The sequence below is a fragment of the Mesocricetus auratus genome, unplaced genomic scaffold (assembly GCF_017639785.1).
Source record: "Mesocricetus auratus isolate SY011 unplaced genomic scaffold, BCM_Maur_2.0 Super-Scaffold_100013, whole genome shotgun sequence".
Taxonomy (NCBI): Eukaryota; Metazoa; Chordata; class Mammalia; order Rodentia; family Cricetidae; genus Mesocricetus; species Mesocricetus auratus.
Window position 1 is genome coordinate 24,719,473 of NW_024429196.1, and position 18,455 is coordinate 24,737,927.

The 18,455-nt window shown below is 36.0% G+C and overlaps 1 protein-coding gene across 12 annotated transcripts in view; it reads right to left on the minus strand.

Annotated features, from left to right (window-relative positions):
* Celf2 (CUGBP Elav-like family member 2) overlaps positions 1-18,455 on the minus strand; it is an 826,625-nt gene that overhangs the window by 268,253 nt on the left and 539,917 nt on the right. Inside the window, exon 2 of one of the 12 annotated variants that reach the window (XM_040756171.1) lies at positions 5,185-5,247. The exons of the other annotated variants lie outside the window; for them this stretch is intronic. Coding sequence (XP_040612105.1) covers positions 5,185-5,247 — 63 coding nt within the window. The remainder of the gene's footprint in view (positions 1-5,184; positions 5,248-18,455) is intronic. 12 annotated transcript variants of the gene reach the window in all.

Sequence of the window (18,455 nt, forward strand, 5' to 3'; positions counted from 1 at the left end):
GCATGTCCCTATTTTTAATCAACACCATTATTTTACCAATAGTAAGAATAATCCTAAAACACTAACTTTGTTTACTTATTTTAAGAAAATATCTTGCTATGTAGCACTGGCTAGCCTAGCTTCGTCTCAAACTCTAATTCCTTCTGCCTCAGCCTCCAATATGCTGACATTACAGGCATGTAGCAGCATTTCTGTCAAAAATCTAGTCTTGATTTGAAGCCCCTGACAAAAGACATTTCATTACTTAGACAATACCACTATTGTCATGAGAAGACCTATCAGGAAATGTACAGTCTGACATTTCTCAGTATGAATCTCAGCTCTAACATGATTGATCTCTGAAAGGAAGTGTCCCTTCTTTGAATTGTTTCATCACAATCAAATACAACAACAAATCAAAATCATAGGGCTATTGTGAATAATAAAATTGATGTAACTGTGGTTGGGGGCCTGATCCTATACAACCTCAATATCTTCAACTTGATTATCAGAACTGATGCCTTCTATATCTTGCCATAAAAGGTAAGTCAGAATTCAAGGAGACTCTTGGATTTGAATATTCAAAAACATGAACATTCAAATAGCTCACACATGTACACTGATTTAAAGGTTAACATTAATTAATAAATACATTAAAAATAAAAACAAAGCATAAATATGAAAACAAACAGGTTTACTGTTAACATTTGGTCATTTGATACTACTGTCTTGTCTTCAAATTTCTTCAAAACAAGCAAACAACAAAGAAACAAAACAAAACCTGGCTCAACTGACATCTGATTTGGAATCTTATTACTTTAGTGAATTATTTCTACAAGTATCAAATATCTTCATGTTACTGAATTCAAGAAGAATTTTTAAAGTTTTCCTCTTACTTGAACCCTCCCTATAATATTTACTATTGATTTCCTTCACTTAACACTCACCATGATGAGTTCATATATGCTCCTGTTCCTCTTTCTCTGCCTCAGTTACAAGATCATCTGTGTCTTTCTGTTGGGCAGGAATTAGGTTCTAGGTCTTCTCTCATTTTACATCCTGCATATTTCATATTGTTAATAATCTTAATAAATTAATATCTGTAATCAAAGTAAATATGGATGACTCATAACCATATATATCCAGTTCAAAACTCTCATGAAGTTCTTACTCATGTACAGGTGCTTACTTTAATACCATTTCACATATTTCAAAAGTCGCCTCAATTAAACTCATCTCTTTTAAAATGTGGCAATATAGGCTGGTGAGATGGCTCAGAGGATAAGAGCACTGGCTGCTCCTCCAGAGGTCCTGAGTTCAATTCCCAGCAACCATGACTCACAATCATCTATAATGAGATCTGGTGCCCTATTCTGGCATGCAGACAACATGCAGGAGAATTTGCAATAAATAAATAATGCTTAAAAATAAAATAAAAGTGATCACTGTCTGATAGAGGTCTCTGTGTTCTTTCAAGCAACCCACATGCCAGCCAACATTGTCAGTTAACATGTCAACCCAATGGTGGATCTATTCAACCAGTATACAACAGTGTCAAATTATACTTGCATAAATATAAACAAACCTCACAAACATGACATTGAATGAACAGAGCAACAAAACTAAGTGCTATATGGGCCCATTTACACAAATTCAGGAGGAAGCAGAACTTATCTGCACTGTTAGATATTGCTGTCCCTTCAGAGATGGGTCATGAGCCAAACAAAGGTTACAGGCACAATCAAGGTCCTGATTTGATTCACCTACTCGGGTATACTGTCTTTGTGCTTTGATTGTGTTAGTAAAATTTAAAAAAAATATGGCAATGATTACCCCTCTGCTTGAAATTTGTTGACTTCTTTGCTCTTATAATTCTTCAAAGACATGAAAGCACTGTGCCATGCATGTTCACTTCCTACACAGCCTAGTGTAGATATCGCTGCATTCAGTTATACAAGCTTTCATTCAGTTACTCATTGAGTCAATCTCCTACCTCAGGACTCTTGCATTTGTTTTTTCCCTACATTTATCTACTCCCATACATAAAAAACTTAAGACAGGCACACTACTGAATCATCATTTTTCTTATAAGGTTATATATTTTCATTTTTCTCCCACTTTAATCCCGGTTGTGTGACCCTTGGCAACTGTAAAGAACACATTTACTAAGTAAGTATCTACTGGGGTGAGGTGGTTTCTACTTAATTCTCAAAATCTTGCAAAGTGAATACTTATTACTAGTCTTATTTTAAAGATGGGAAGCTGAGATTTAGAAGGCTAAATAACTTGTTCATGGACACAGAACCAGTAAAAACAAAATAATAAACAAAATAAAATAAACCAATAAGTAAATGTAGTAAATACAAAAGGAGATTTAAATGCATACCTGATCCGACTCTACCAGGGAAGCATGCTCTATTTCTGTTACAACTATCCAGGACAGGAAATTTTTTTTGGTTAGGAACCAGTGGGTGCAAAATGACACTATCAAAAGACCGATGATTCCATTTAAATCAATATTTACATTTGTTTCACCTGCATGAATTATTTGTTTTTCTCTTAAAATTTTGCCTTAAATAAGGAATTTTATTTAGGAGTAGAGTATTTGGCATTCAGGTACTGTCAGACATTTCCATTTTTCTTGGAAAATAGAAAGTAGGCTCCAGTATAATAACAGGTATGCCATAGGAATTACACATTTGCAAATAGCTTTTCCTTATCAAATTCAGTAAGAAAGTCCCCCATCATGCACTTAGTGCTTACACACTTCAAAACGTGTTTGTACTTCATGTAAGAATTCTTGCTTTCATATAATGCAGACATCAAAGAAGCTCACTTTTTAAACCTGTTCTCTGCACACACATTTGTGTAGTCTTCTTAGTCTACATAATGGCTTCCTACTTGGAACCTATTTCACCTCATACATTTCTATTAGGGACTCTGTACCTGCTTTCAAAAGTTAACAGCAAAGTCATGAGATAACATCAATAGACATAAAAAGGTTGGAGAGACATTAAATATAACTTAATGTTGGAAGAAATTGAGAGGGAACTCCAAGTCACAAATTTACCTCTCTACATTATTTCTATTTCTAGCAAGAAGTATTTATCATACCACATCACAATTACTGCAGAGTCAAGAAACGTGTTAGGTGGTGCACGCCTTTAATTCCAGCACTCGGGAGGCAGAGGCAGGAGGATCTCTGTGAGCTCGAAGCCAGCCTGGTCTACAAGAGCTAGTTCCAGGACAGCCTCCAAAGCCACAGAAACCCTGTCTCGAAAAACCAAAAAAAAAAAAAAAAAAAAAAAAAGAAAGAAAAGTGTTACTTTGTTTTGCTTCAGCCAAACAATAGCTATACCAACCAATAAAGAAAAAAAAATGAGCACATGTAGGCACATGCCCCCATACTTCCTGGGACACAGAAAATTATGTTATAATTTGGTCATATTTTGACTATGTTTCACATAAAACTGACTCAAGTAGCAGCTAATACTGCCCCCACTCCATCTCCATTGATCCCCACATAAACACACATGGGGAGGGATGGAGGGAGCAACTCAGAGCCATAGGTGCTTCATGTACTTCCAGGTCAATTTTTAATTCTTACCTATTACCCAGGCATGGCAATTGGTGCTTGGCATTTCAGAAGACAGAGAATTTTAAGGCAAAAATTTCTGATAACTATCAAGACATGTGCGACCAGATCACTTGCTTTTCTGCTCAATCACTTTCAAATGCTTTCCATGCACTGATAAAATAAAACATTTGCAAAGTCCTAGGTAGTCTGGACACTACTTTACCCGTGTTTCCCCATCTTCGGCCCATCTTGCTGGCTCTAAAAGTAAAACCACATGTTGCCCTTTTCCCATTTTGACATCAATACAGGAAAAAAAAACTACTTAAAATGATCCAGAAAACCTTCTAGCCAACAAATTAGATTATCCACTGGATAGTAGCTTGTTTTATGAACTTTTTTCTGCCAATCTCTCTTTCAAAAGAATCTGAGGTCATTCTAGTGTTAAGGCTATCCCAAATCCCGTGTGTGTGTGTGTGTGTGTGTGTGTGTGTGTGTGTGTGTGTGTATTTTCTTCAACAAAGAAATTCATTGACAAAAATGTGAACTCCCCAAGTAATATATATATGGATATATAAATATAAATTTTTTAATCACCAAATTCTTTTGATAACATGGAATTTTTATACTAATAAAAGCATAGACTGCAGGATTACCAGGTCTAATCTAGACAACTAATTACACACACAACTTGAGAAAGAACTATTTTTTAAATAGAGACCAGACCTGTAAAGCTCTGCAATATTTTTTCTGCCTGGTCTAAATTTAGATAACTCCCTGGCCACTAAAGAGTTTGTGCTAAGCCAGGCTTCTCCAACTCTGGGAATAGATTTCTCTCTCTGGCTGCAAGTCACATTATCTCATGAATGAACTGTTATTTAGGTCAGTAAAGAGGCTCTGGCCTAATTGAATGTGCATTTATTCCTGATGTTCATGCTCTATATATGTCAAGATTTAATGTAGTTATTGAGAGAGGAGAGAGACTGTTATCAGAATGCAGAAGAAACTATGATGATTAGACTACATTTGAAGCAGAACAGTTCCAAAAACCAGAGTAATTTCAAATATTTAATTATTTTTTCAATTACATCTTTATTTATGTTGTGTTTGAACAGTTCGTAAACTATGGTACATATACAGAGGTCAGAGAACAATTTGAAGAAGTTGGCTCTGTCCTTCTACTTTGTGGGTCCCAGAAATGGAACTCAGGATGTCACTTGACAGCAAGTACCTTATCTGCTAAGTCATCTTATCATTTTAAATCTTTTATACTTGAATGGAACTTTTTTAACACTCATTGTATATAGAGATATACAATGGCAATCAACTATTTCTATCAATATTTTTATTTAGTGTGTGTGTATGTGTGTGTGTGTGTGTGTGTGTGTGTGTGTGTGTGTTTGTCCATGTGCACTCATGAAGATCAAAATAGGGGATCAGAACCCCTGGAGATGGAGTCATAGGTGGTTGTAAGCCACTTGATGTGAGTGGTGGAAACCAAACTCAGATCCTCTGCAAAGACTGTGAATGATGAGTCCAGCCCATTTCTTTATGACAGGCAAACACAATATAATTCATTGACTAAATTACTATCCCATACTCATTATGAGGGGAATGGTGGTGGGACTGACCTTGGTAAATAGTGATTCGATCCAAATAAAGAATGTAGTTGAGAAGAAATAAGATCCAAAAGTCTAAAAGAAAAAAAAGGTGAGGCCCTGTGAGCTGATTTAGAGAATTCAGCCTGTACCTACAAATTACCTCAAATATGTCAAAGAAAATGAGATGATTCTGATATTGGTACATCTATATCTAAAGAAAACTAAAATATCTTCCACCAAAAATAAGAGATATAAACTATAAGATGATATCCTGATGAGTCTTTTCCAGAAGGAGTTGGCAGTCAGGCCTGACATATATGGCAGACATGCAAGTTATTTTTCTGAACAAAGTTATGCATGTTTAGCATTTGCGGTAATGCAACTGAGTGACTACAAGTTCACTGGTGAACACAGCTCTGCAGGAGTTATGGAACATTAGATTATTTATACAGAGTGCAGAAAGTACACATCTTTTCTTCCTCTTCCTGCCTAAGGTAAAAAACAAACCCAAAGACACTGAGACTCTACTTTCAGAGACTATGATTTAGCTAGTCAGAAAAGAATCCATAATGAGGGATGGAAATCTGCGATCAGGTCAGATTTACTAACAGGTGCCAATCAATAAAGCACATTCATAATATAGAATGGAATGAGGTTCATGCATACACAAAAATGACAACTACTAATATCTTGGTATAGCACTTATTTGTTCTGTTTTAAACAGGGTCTCACTATGTAGCCCTGGCTGGTCTGGAACTCACTGCGTAGACAGTGTGGAGTAGGCTGGCCTGACCTCACAGAGACAGTCTTGGCCCTGTCTCTGCTTCACAGGTACTGGGATTATAGGCATGTGGCTGGCTATATTGAATCTTAAATATATAATACTCTATTACCTATACTGATAAACTAGAAAAACTTTCTTTTTATTTAAAGATATTTCCATACTGGTGTGACATTTTAGAAGATATTGATATTCAAACTTAAAATATGAAATCACATTCTAATTATGTTTTATTTACTATCAACTGAAGAAATAAACCTTATTCCTATGATGATTTCATATAAAATTTATGGTCCCAAATTACTCTTAAAAATAAAATGATATATGTGTCTAACATGCAGAGATGCTTGAAATGGAAATGGATAATTAAAATACCTCAGCTTCAATAATGACTTTTAAAGCTTCTATGCCCATGTTTTAACAGGAAAACCATAAGTATTATAGTGGCTGTGTAACCATTTCAAATCAGTTATGATTTCAAAGTACTTCACAGACTTCAAATAGGGAGTAAACATTAAACAGGCTTCTTCCACCTCTTTACACGGAGCACACATGTCTTCTAAACATACTCTTCCAAGGTGTATCAGAGAAGGATGACCCTGACACAGAGAGTTAAAAGCTACAGCATTCAGAGGCCATAGTAGGCAAGAATATCAGCTTTACTAGGAAACTTCACCACAGAAGATACTTCCCATAAGTAAAGTATCCTTTTTCTATAATCAGTTATACTATAATGACAGAATCTTACTTAGGGTTAACTCAGTCCTCAGGTGCTGGAAAAGTAGCACCCACAGCTGCCCTATGGCAGCAGGGGTTTGAGTAATGCTCAGTTTCTATGGGTAAATCAAAATGCAAAGCATATGCCATGCTATCTCAGGCAGCAGAAGAGAATAAAATTCTGTCTAAGGACAAGTGGTGGTGTGGCAGCATGATGAGATAAACTGAGCTCTGTCTTCAAAGACCATGCACTGTATACATGCTCTTGCATTCAGAAGTTGGTTCACAGCACTCAGAAACTTCTTAACATTTCTTTTTTCTTCCTCTTTCTTCCTCTGTCCTTCCACTTCCTTCTTTCTCAAAGATCAGTATTTCAGCCAAGCTTTTGTAATAAATGAATACAAGAAAGAAAACAATAGGCCAACTCACTACTTTTAATTATCTACTATGTAACAGACAGACCAGCAACTCAAGATTGAAACCTAACCCAAATGTGATAGACTTTAGTAATTAAAAATTTAAAACTCTGTGTTCTCATTTAGGCACACTGTCAAAAGATAGGGACTTCTATCTGAGATTTTAGATAGTCAAGAAAATTTGCTAAAAAGTTTCCAGAAGTAAAAAACCCTCTTCTTTCAATGAGCACGAGGCTATGCCTGCCTCTAACAGACAGAAAGTCCTTGCATATTCTATCTTCTGTCTCTAGGGCACACTCTTGGAGTGTGCAGCCACAAGCTTACTGCAGTTGCACAGCTCCTTTCTATCAACTCTAGAAAAGGTTTAAATCCTCCTCCATGATTCTGCTTTTCATCATGAGCTGGGTTGTGGTGGTATATGCCTTTAATCCCAGCACTCAGGAGGCAGAGGCAGGTGGATCTTTGTGAGTTTAAGGCCAACCTGGTCTACAGAGCAAGTTCCAGGACAAGCTCCAAGCTACAGAGAAACCTGTCTTGGGAAAAAACAAAAAAACAAAAAAACAAAACCCAAAACCAACACCAAAACAAAACAAAACAAAAAACCTAAAAACCTCATACACACAAAAATGGGAGAACTATGAGGCAAGCAAAATACTTCCATTATGAGAAAAGCTTATTGTCTATTTTTACTTTTTTGAAAATTTTGTTTTACAGCTTACCAAAATGTCTCAAATCTCCCATCATCCCTATGGGGCAGACCAAATTATTAGGTACACTGTAAAGATAAGTGTACTGAAATATTCTCTGTCCATTCCAAAACAAACATTTTATTTCAGTCAAATCAGTGGAAAAATCAGGGATTAAGGAATAGAATACACATGTTAGCTGACTCACTGAAACAGCATTATCAAATGACAAATCAAGGCAGTGGTTGATAAAAGTGGTGGAATGTGAATAGGAACGTCTGTGTCCAAGTAATAGTTCTGTTATCTAGCATAGAACACTGACATAGTCTTAACTTTGTCTATAGTTTCTCTCACATTCTAAAGATAGTAAGCAATGCCACCTCCAAATTGTGTGAGTGGTTAGTGAAAAACCATACTTTATATTTTAATACAACACATCAAAGGAAACCTAGTAAAGCTAATAGATGTAAAATAGGACCTAAGTATGGTACAACTTTCTAAAATGAATCTCTTTTAAAAATAAGTCAAGAAAGCATACACATGGGCCAGTACAGCTGAATCTACTGTACCTATAGGAACACAATTTGTAGATACAATAATACTTAAAATATCATTACATTGCTGAGCTCAAGTTAAAATGATCTGCAACTTTATAAATAAAGAGTAAACTCTTTTATGTCACATTTAAACAATGAACCCAATTGAAATACATCAAAATCTCCAGTAGTTCCAGAAGAGAGGGTTTTAGGGTAAGAGTTTCACATAATTTTTGTTCAGATAACATAGTCACATTGGTTAGGGAAAGTATTTTCATCATGTTTAGTCTCCTATTTCTTTTCAGACAATGTAAAACCTAAGCAGAAGAAAACAAAAAAAATCATTTAATTTAGCAAATCTTTCTAACAGTGATAAGTAGTTTCTCTTGCTACATACAATTGTTCTTGGTGGTAAATTGCTAGTAACTGTCAGAATCTTGTTGGATACAATATCTTAGCATGCATTTTTCTGGTAATAGGAGCTAAAGGAATGATTTTGGGGTTTGGAGAAAAAAGCTTTTAAAAATATTTTGTGACTCCTATTAGTCCCAAATCATAATCTGGCAATCACTATCACTTTATTGCTTCCTCATACTTAAAAACCAGATTTCAAATCCTTCTCAGAAAAGGCAATAGCTGTGGGAAAAAGTGTATGTACCTATGAAGGCCATGCATCTCCTTGGATTAGCATTCATTCAAATGGCATCCTCCCTTAAAAGGCAGTGCCTCTGCTTCTTTGTGAGAGTCCTAAAAAGAGTAGGTTATGTGTTTACAATGTCATTAACTTGTTTTCCTTTTTCTCTTCTTTTTATAGATTAATTTTTAACAAATTGAAATTTTCTCAAGGTGATTGCCTAACTGTATTCATGATGTTATTGTATCCTCGGGCAAAGGTCATCTTCCAAAACAAGTGGTCAGGAATTTGGGTTTAGAATTCTGTGGTCTCATTGGCCTCCACCCTGCAAATTACAAAACCATGAAACTTCCCAGAGGATCCCATGCAGTTATTACACCTTGACACACCGTCTCTGACCCACACCAGTTAATTGGCTATGGCAGCATTTCTCAAAACCCGGGCTAAGGGCCTCTTACTCCACCAGGGGCTGTTTCTGCTTGTCTCAAGACTGTTTTCAGCAGGCAGGTTATCTTCTGTACACAGATGGTACCATATCATCCAGGAACTGCTGCTGACTAACTAGCACAGCCTCTTTGAGGCCCTAACAAGTTGGAATTCATTGGTGAGCACGTGCCTGGGCATCTTGATCGACTAGTCCTCATTAACCTCAGAAGCATCTGGATAGGAGCTGGGCTTAGCACCTGATATTTCTCTTGAAGGCCTTTGCCTTCCACTACTGGAATCTTCCCTGGTCTCACAATTTAGTTTTGGTTTACATTCATGAGTTATTTCTAATGTTTATGCCCACTCAGACTCTAGTTAGGATACAATAATCATTCAAAGTGGTTTGTTTCTAACACTTGGACTTAGTGTCCTCTTTGCCTCCTATGATGAGTGGTTTACTATGTTAATAAAAATGAATCCCTCCAGCCTTGCATGCTTTAAAATGTTCTGTGAGGCTTCTAACCAAGAAATACATCAGAATTCATTCTTTGTAAATGTTTCATTCTTGCCCTTTATCATCTCAATTCTCTTGTTATGCAGTCAAAGCCCTCCTCATCACATAAAGGTTCCTTAAAGATTCAGTAACACACATCCATTTTCTCCCCCACCCTTTGCATTACAGGTGCATATTATAGGACTTATGTTTCTAACTGAATCTTAATTTACTTATCTTTATCTGCCAATGTCAAAAGGCTTGGATAAGAAATCATTACCCACTGATGGATCACAAACTACAGAACATGCTATTTGCTACAATTTTCCAACTATGCATTTTTAAAAAGGAATGTTATTTACCAAAATAATTTTGAACAATTATTCATTTTGCATGATAACATTTCATTTACAGAATAACCCTACAAATAGCACCGACTGTAAAAGGCTAGAATACATTATTTGTATGATCATAAATGCACACTAAAGATTTCTACAGGCTATGGGATATAGGTACATGAACACGCAGCACAACATGTGACAAAAATCCAGAGTCTGAAAAAAGAAAAAAAGTGTTCTCTATTTTCAATGGACAAACATGCTGAAGTCAATTCTACCTAAAACAAACAAAATACTCTAAATGCATTTCCTGGATTTAGGCCATTGTCACAAAATCACTACTCTTCATGTGGCTCCCCTGGCTGCTTTTAAAGCTTTGTTTTCCAATACAAAAGCAGATTTGAGCACTGCTTTAGTGAGTGCTGTAGATGGGATTTAAATAATACAGCAGTTGGGACTGAAAAGGAACCTTTAGAAATGGCTAGATAGGGGCTACTACAGAGAGGGAGAGGGAATGGAAGTAAAACATGCACAGGCAGAAGTTCTTAGCATGGCAACTACATCATTTCCACTTAGTCTACTAACTCTGCCATATCTTCTGGATGCCATCAAAACTTTGGGCCCCAAAATAAAATTGTTTTCTTCTTTAGGTTTCATTCCACATATATCAGGTTTAGGATAGATAATAAAAAGCATTCAAGTCAAGCACATGTATTCTGCTTACCTACTCACAAGCCATGAAGTATGAGAGTACATGGATGACCAAAAAAAATTCTTTAAGAAGAAAATGAGCCAGGCGGTGGTGGCAGATGCCTTTAATCCCAGCACTGGGAGGCAGAAGCAGGCGGATCTCTCTGTGAGTTCGAGGCCGGGCTGGACCTACAGCCTCCTAAACAATACAGAGGAAAAGAAGAAGAAGAAGAAGGAGAAGGAGAAGGAGAAGGAGAAGGAGAAGGAGGAGGAGGAGGAGGAGGAGGAGGAGGAGGAGAAGGAGAAGGAGAAGAAGAAGAAGAAGAAGAAGAAGAAGAAGAAGAAGAAGAAGAAGAAGAAGAAGAAGAAGAAGAAGAAGAAGAAGAAGAAGAAGAAGAAAGTAGAAGTACTTCTTTTAGCCTGGATTGTCTGCCAATATTAAAACTATATCTATAATACTATCTTTAATCAAACCAATGTATTCAATTATTTTCTCTGCTTTTTCAATTCAGAAACTTTGGAGAAATAGTACCTTGTTTACAAAATATGATTATTATGACACCATAATACAAAATAAAGGATGATGGATGGATATCAATATGGACTTTTAAAGATAGTCTACAAATATAACCCCTACCTATTAATTTTGTGTGAATTTTTTTTACTTGTAATTCATACTGAATAGTAAAACAGAAAAGAAAAAATTATAATGTCTTTCCTTATTTTTTTATTTGGTTTTTCGAGACAGGCTTTCTCTGTATTGTTTTGGAGGCTGTACTGGAACTCACTCTCTGTAGACCAGGCTGGCCTCGAACTCACAGAGATCCACCTGCCTCTGCCTCCTGAATGCTGGGATTAAAGGTGTGCACCACCAACGCCCGGCTTAGAATGTCTTAATTCTACTGTTTTCTATTCATATATGAACACATTATGACCATTATGATAATGTTTACAACATAATCAATTTTAGAATCAACAATAATCCACAGACTTTTATTTCACAGTAGAAAAGTGTTTAAACAGTCTCAACCTCCCTGTCCTGTCCTTCATTTGTTCTCTCTAGGCCACCTGATTTTGATATAATACATAGACTACATGTCTGCCATAGAGTTTCCCCTATTCCACTGTGAAATAGGATCAAGGAAACTGTGATTTCTCTTTCTTTCTCTTTCTCTTTCTCTTAGTTCTTTTGAGACAGGGTTTTACATAGCCTAGGTTGGCCTCAAAGTCACTATGTAGCTGAGAATGATCCTCAACTACTGATTCCCCTCTGCCTCTATCTCCCAAGTGCTAAAATTACATGTCATCACATTCAGAAACTAGTTAAAAGACAATCTTAATGTGTACTTATCATCTATTTCTTTTAAAAATATGAACTAAATGACTGATAGGTATTTTTAAAAAGTCTTTTATTCTCAAAATAAAATCTAGAGTCAACACAGTGGCATACACAAATAATCTAAGCTTTTGGGAGGCCAAGGAAGGGGGATTAAAAAATTAGAGGTTGATCTAAATTACACAGCAAGAGCCTGTTTAAAAAAACTGGTAGGAAGGAAAAAGACACTTGCAGTGTATCTTACAATGGCTATGTAATTGTTTACCAGCTTTGACATAGAATCAAGAGTATTTACTGTGTATTTTCTATATGCCAGGCTCTATGCTAATTGGTCTGTGGATACCAATTCACTCCTCATAACTTGAAAAACTTGGAAACTTGTTGCTTTCTAAAGATGTTAGCAATTATATATCAAAATTAATTATGGTTATATTTAATAGTATCAAATAGAATTTCTTTTCTTTTTTGCTACACATCTCCACTTCACTTTGAGAGTGGGTTTCACGATGCAACCAAGGCTAGCCTGAAGTGTAGCCCAGGGTGGACCTGAAGTCTTACCCCTCCTGCTTTAGCCTCCCAAGTGGTTGGATTACAAATAGTATGTCTTATCATATCAGGTTATTTTTAATTATTTAAAAAATAATGCAAATCTAGTATTTGTAATAAAATTAATAAAACCTATAAACAGAACTGTCAAACATAGTTAATTTAAGATGAGCTATCAGTGAAGAATCAAATGTCTACAAACGTTCGAAGAGATTGGTTTAGTATCTTAAAAATCCATGTTTATACAACAAGGACAGAATATTGTTTATGTAAAAAGTAAAGTTCTGTTAGCTTAACCTGGGAGTCTTAAAAGAAAAAGATAGAATGATATTTTTCCTAATCAACATAGTTGAAAATAGTGTTGAATGCATTTGAGTGCATTTTATTTTTTTAGCTATGCTTCTTGTGTTACAGAAAGGACCAATAACAGTATGAAGAGGATTTTTCACTAGAAAATGTAAAAAATATCACAGCATTTCATCTACTTAACCCAAGAGATGGTCTACTGAGGGAAAACTAATTAACAGTTTACCCAAGCAACAAAAGAATGCTCTTATGTGACATTTTGTTGTGAAAATGTGTGGAAGGAAAAAAGACCAGAGAAAACATCACATAGTCACAGTGTTTATGGTTACCAATTTAAAGCTATAGATGAAATGGTTTTCTTAAGAGTTCCTCTACCCTGAGAGAACAAAACTTTTTTACAGCATTGATTTTCTAAAAAGAGACAGAGATAGAGATAGATAGAGATAGAGGGGGAAAGGAGGGAAGGAGGGAGTGAGTAGTGGAAGGAAGGAGGGAGGGAGATTTAAAATACTGAGACTATCAGAAAACTTTTTTAAGGTTCTAATCAAGAGATAAAATTAAATAGCATAATACAGAATTTCATTTCAATTTCAGGTCACTGACAAGTTCTGAAATACTAGTAAAGAGCAGTTGCAAAATACTATGAGGAAAAACAGCATATACTGAACTCAGGAGCTCTTTACTATAGAATATAGTAGTTCTAGACTCCAAATCCACTATCTTGATCTCCCAGGTTTTAGTTCCCAACTATAAATTCCACTATAATGTCAGGACAATTTACTTCAGAGCCATGATTAAATCAAACAAGTTATCAAAAGAGCTTTGTTGTGTAGCTCTTATATGGCTCCTACTAGAGACATTCACCAAAATCTTTAAGTGCCAACATGACTAAGCCTATTAAAGAACAGAATTCACTTTTGCCTATATGAAGCTAGTTTTTCACTTTAAAATACCACACTCATTAGTTGTCACTGGATAAAAACCCATCTGAAAATCCATCAATCGGTTAAATTGAGATAGCATACTGATTTTCACAAACACTAGTTAGGTTGTTATATTTTATTTAAGGCATCTCATCAAAAGAAGTAAAACTAAAAGCTAAGGATACTATGAGAATTAAATGTCTTGCATGAATTATAGTAAGTAGAAAGCCAAAGATAAGTATCTATGGTTCAACTATGCAATATTCAAAATGTAAAGAAAGTGCTTCATGTGAAGTAAAGAAGTTTCCAAAGTAATAGTGACATCATTGCCCAGTTAGTTTGTGAATTGTGTAATAATCCTCTAAAAGGCAAATCTTTTCATGAATGACTATTGTTTTTAAAAAAACATGGACTATCGATCTTTCACTCAGAATCCATACACCTATTTCTCACACACTGAATTACTGTTCTTACACTTTAAAGAAGGCAAATCTTAGGCACAGGACTGTTCATTTGATCCATGCATCTTAATCTGACTGATTAATAGAAAAAACAGGATCAGTCTTAACAACAATTTAATTTCTCTTGGAGTCTAAATAGTAGCTTTATGAAGGAAAAATAGTGATAAAAGCAAAGAGGCAGGCAATGACAGACAGACTCATAGATGCAGTGAGTGAAAAGGAGTCATGGCAAGGAAGACTGCAGTTTGTAGATCAAGTAAGGGCAACCACTGAATATTGTGAGAATAGACATGACTCCACAGGATAAACTGCTAGATAACTAATTTAGCTGTGTGGGTAGAAAGGAGTGGGGATGAACACAATAATCCAATGGTAAGAATGGTGATGCAGAAATGGAGATGTAAGAACCACTCACAGCCGGCAAGAGACAAGCTCTATAGGAAAAAAAATGTTTCCTATAGCTGGGAACCAATAAGAAAAGGCCCTCTCCCTCAACAGTAGTACAGTCCAAAAGAGCCAAATTAAAACACACCAGGCTCAAGAAAAGCCACATTATGAGAAGACAATTGTCTTCTACTTGCTCTAATTTCTGTCTTTTAGTAGCAACAGGCATTTCATGCATGTCCCAGAAGTATCTAAAACCCAAGCTCAACATAATGCTCAAGCAATGTGGTTTAATGATTTTTAAATGTTCCATTTTCTTTTGCCATTCAAAAGAGATCAACACAAGCATGATGTTTTTAAACCCTTTACACTGGGTTTCTCTGAAAACTTTAGGGACAAAGAGTTCGGGACACAAGCAACATTCTGTTCTCAGAGAGCCACATTTTCAGTGGCTCATTAATTCCTCCTATTGCCATTAGGTTCCCTGCCCTTAGCAGGAGGCCAGTTTCTCAAGAAACCCAGAGGGAGCAAGAAAGCTATACCAGTTCAGCTGAGCCACAAATCCAGACAAAACCACTCAAGTACTGCCTGCATCTGCTTGTCCTCTGGACACCTGAGGGTCACAGGTGCTATGTGTGAGGAGCAAGTATTACTGACACCCTGAGAGAGGATGCAGACAATGGGAATCTATGAAGACATTAATAGTATTCCATACTGCGTAATGGTCTAGCCCCCTCTTGAGTGGAAAGATATATTTTTTTAAGTTTAAATCACATTTAGCATGGGCTTCTCCATAAGCTAAAATACATAAATATCCTATTTTTAAAAACTAACCACCTAAAAAGGACATTTTTTAGACATAAATGTTAAGACATTTTAACAGTCTCTATGAGCCAACAAGCATGGCATATACAGGAAACACCTAGTAGTGCAGAAGATCAGAGCTACAGGTAACAAATTATAAGTAATTTGTTTTTAAAAAGAAAACCAAATCAGGAAGACAGTAGTACCCAGAGAAACACAGCTGAAAGATGAAGGGGAAAGGAACACAAGCAACAAATAAAGGCATCTTATGGGATGATTATGGAATGATTTAGACTAGAGAAAATCTGGTGTCTTGGTTCATACTGTTTTCACAATCTGTCTTTAGCATATCTTTCATCTATATTCATGACAAAATTATTATATACAGACAAGGAATCTGGGCTAGTAAAATCCTGTTGACATTAGAACACAGAGTAAAATGATGATAAATTCCAGCACACTTGAACACACTGTAATCTTCCAAATACTTAAAATATTACTGTAAGCCAAACTTCCAAGGCTCTCAGTCCAAATTCCTATCTATAATCCAACACTTGGGAAATGTGAAGGGGAAAACAGCACACAGACATGCAGTTTGGAAGGGAGGGAAGAGGCACACTGAAGCACACATGGAATGTAGTGTCAGTAGTGTTTGGAAGACTGAAGATTCATTTCATTTTCCTTTTCACCAAGGGAAAAGTAAAGGCTTAAAACACACACACACACACACACACACACACACACACACACACACACACACACAAACACGGCAGGGAGAGGGAGGAGAGAGAGAACAGTTTGTTCAAGGTTACATAAGAATATGCAGAAAACAAGTGATTTCCTTCTTGTCAATGTTTCATGGCTAATAGGTTACACCCAAGATACCACTCAATTCTCTAAATATTTTGTAGCTTTTTTGGCTTCTCACATATGAAGGCAGCATGCAGAGACAAAAACAAGACCGTGAAATACCTAATTTCTGTTTTCTTTATGATGTTTGTGCTTCCTGTCATTCACTTAAATTAGGTATTCTATACCCGAAACATTTACATGCAACACATTTATATGTGAGCACAATTTGGAGTTTTAAAACCAACTAATTCACACACCTACACTCATAATTACAGTCAGTGAATAAGAGCCAGATTGGCTGAAACAGAAAATGACAGTACTCTGTAATATATCAAGTTAAAAAGTTTGGAATTCTTCTGAAAAAGAGAAAGCAGGAAGCGTGCACTCTTAAATTCGACCTCAGATGTCTTATGGATGCATTTTCACAGCTCAATGCATCTTAACAACCATAATACTGCCATCAAATGAAGTTGATCTAACTCTTTCCAGATACCATTAGTCCTTATGTGAGGGGTGGGTGCTATTCTGAAGGCAATGAATAATTATTATCCCAAAAACCACTCTGGGATTAAAAGTTCAACTATATTTATACCTGAGAAAACCCTATTTTCAGGTTTCATCACTCATCACTTTTATAAATGTAATACTGAATCATTCAAAATGCATATTCGATTCACTGCCAGTTTTTTCCCCAAGATGCAAGAGCCCAAATAAAAAGAAAAATGTCAAATTTTCTATTGTCAAGAGTATTAATAACCTACAGCTATAAAACTGTACTCTTTTCTTTGACATTGTCATAGATTAATAGCCTCCACAGTTCAAACTACACCTCCTTGACATTTTCTAGCAAGTGGGAAAAGCAACGTTACTGGCAGAGTATTGCTAACTAGAATACAGCCTTGGGGAGGGGAGATGGGAGAAGTGTAGAACAATGAGCCTGTAAAGAATATGAATTGGCAAAGAACACCTCCTCCATTTTGGCAGAAGATTCATGGGCTTGTTTAAAATGTAAATGGTTGGACCTTAATTTGATAGTTGAATTTTCCATGATTTTGAAATTTGACAGATACAAGAGATCAAATGTAAGATTTTCCTACATTTCATTCTAAAAGAACATCTGGCAATAACATCAGACTGGATGAATTAGACAATGAAATGTTGTACAAATAAGAGCAATAGAGAATGAAAATGTCTGTATCTCAGAAAAACTTCAGCCAGAACTCAACATTCTAGAAAGGCCCTTAGCTCTCAAAAGTAAGAAAATTACCAAATGGAAATGCTTTACCACCTTATATGTTTCCAAAGATTCCCACCACCCTCTCTTATCCACTTTAAATAAAAACAAATCCATGGCCCTCATACCAACTTAAGAGCTCATCTCTACACCTGTGTCTTCCTGATGAATAGTGTATGCTCTTACATACACAGTATTTCCCTAAGTCTGAACAGTCTGAATGTCAGCACCACAAGTTTCCATGATGATACATGGTCTGAAAATACACCCCTCTTTCCATACTCACAACTTATAGAAGCCAGAAAACCTTCTGGAGCCCCAAATTAAAGACACCTACTCAACTTTGTTTAAACTTCCTTAGTAAGGCTTTGTTTCTGCTGAAGTCCTTGTTGTCCACAAAACATCTATTTAGTGTCCCAGGGACTCTAAAGGGAAACAGTATTCTGGAAGCTGAATTCGTAAGTTGGCTGTGAGCAATGTGAAAATTACATTCAGAAATTCAGTGAAAAACGAGATTTAAAAATCTGTGTACAATGTTTTACTTCAAGCGGTGTAGTGAAGGTTCTGTGAAAGGTGAAACTTACAAAACATACAAAGGCTAGTTTGGGGCTCTTTGTGTTTTGTTTGTTTGCTTGTTTATTGTTGTCTTTTCCTGTTTCAGTGAAGGAAAATGCCATTTTCCTCTAAAATGCATTAATAGGAAGCTTATAAATGATATGGCAAAATCTCTTGCAAAAT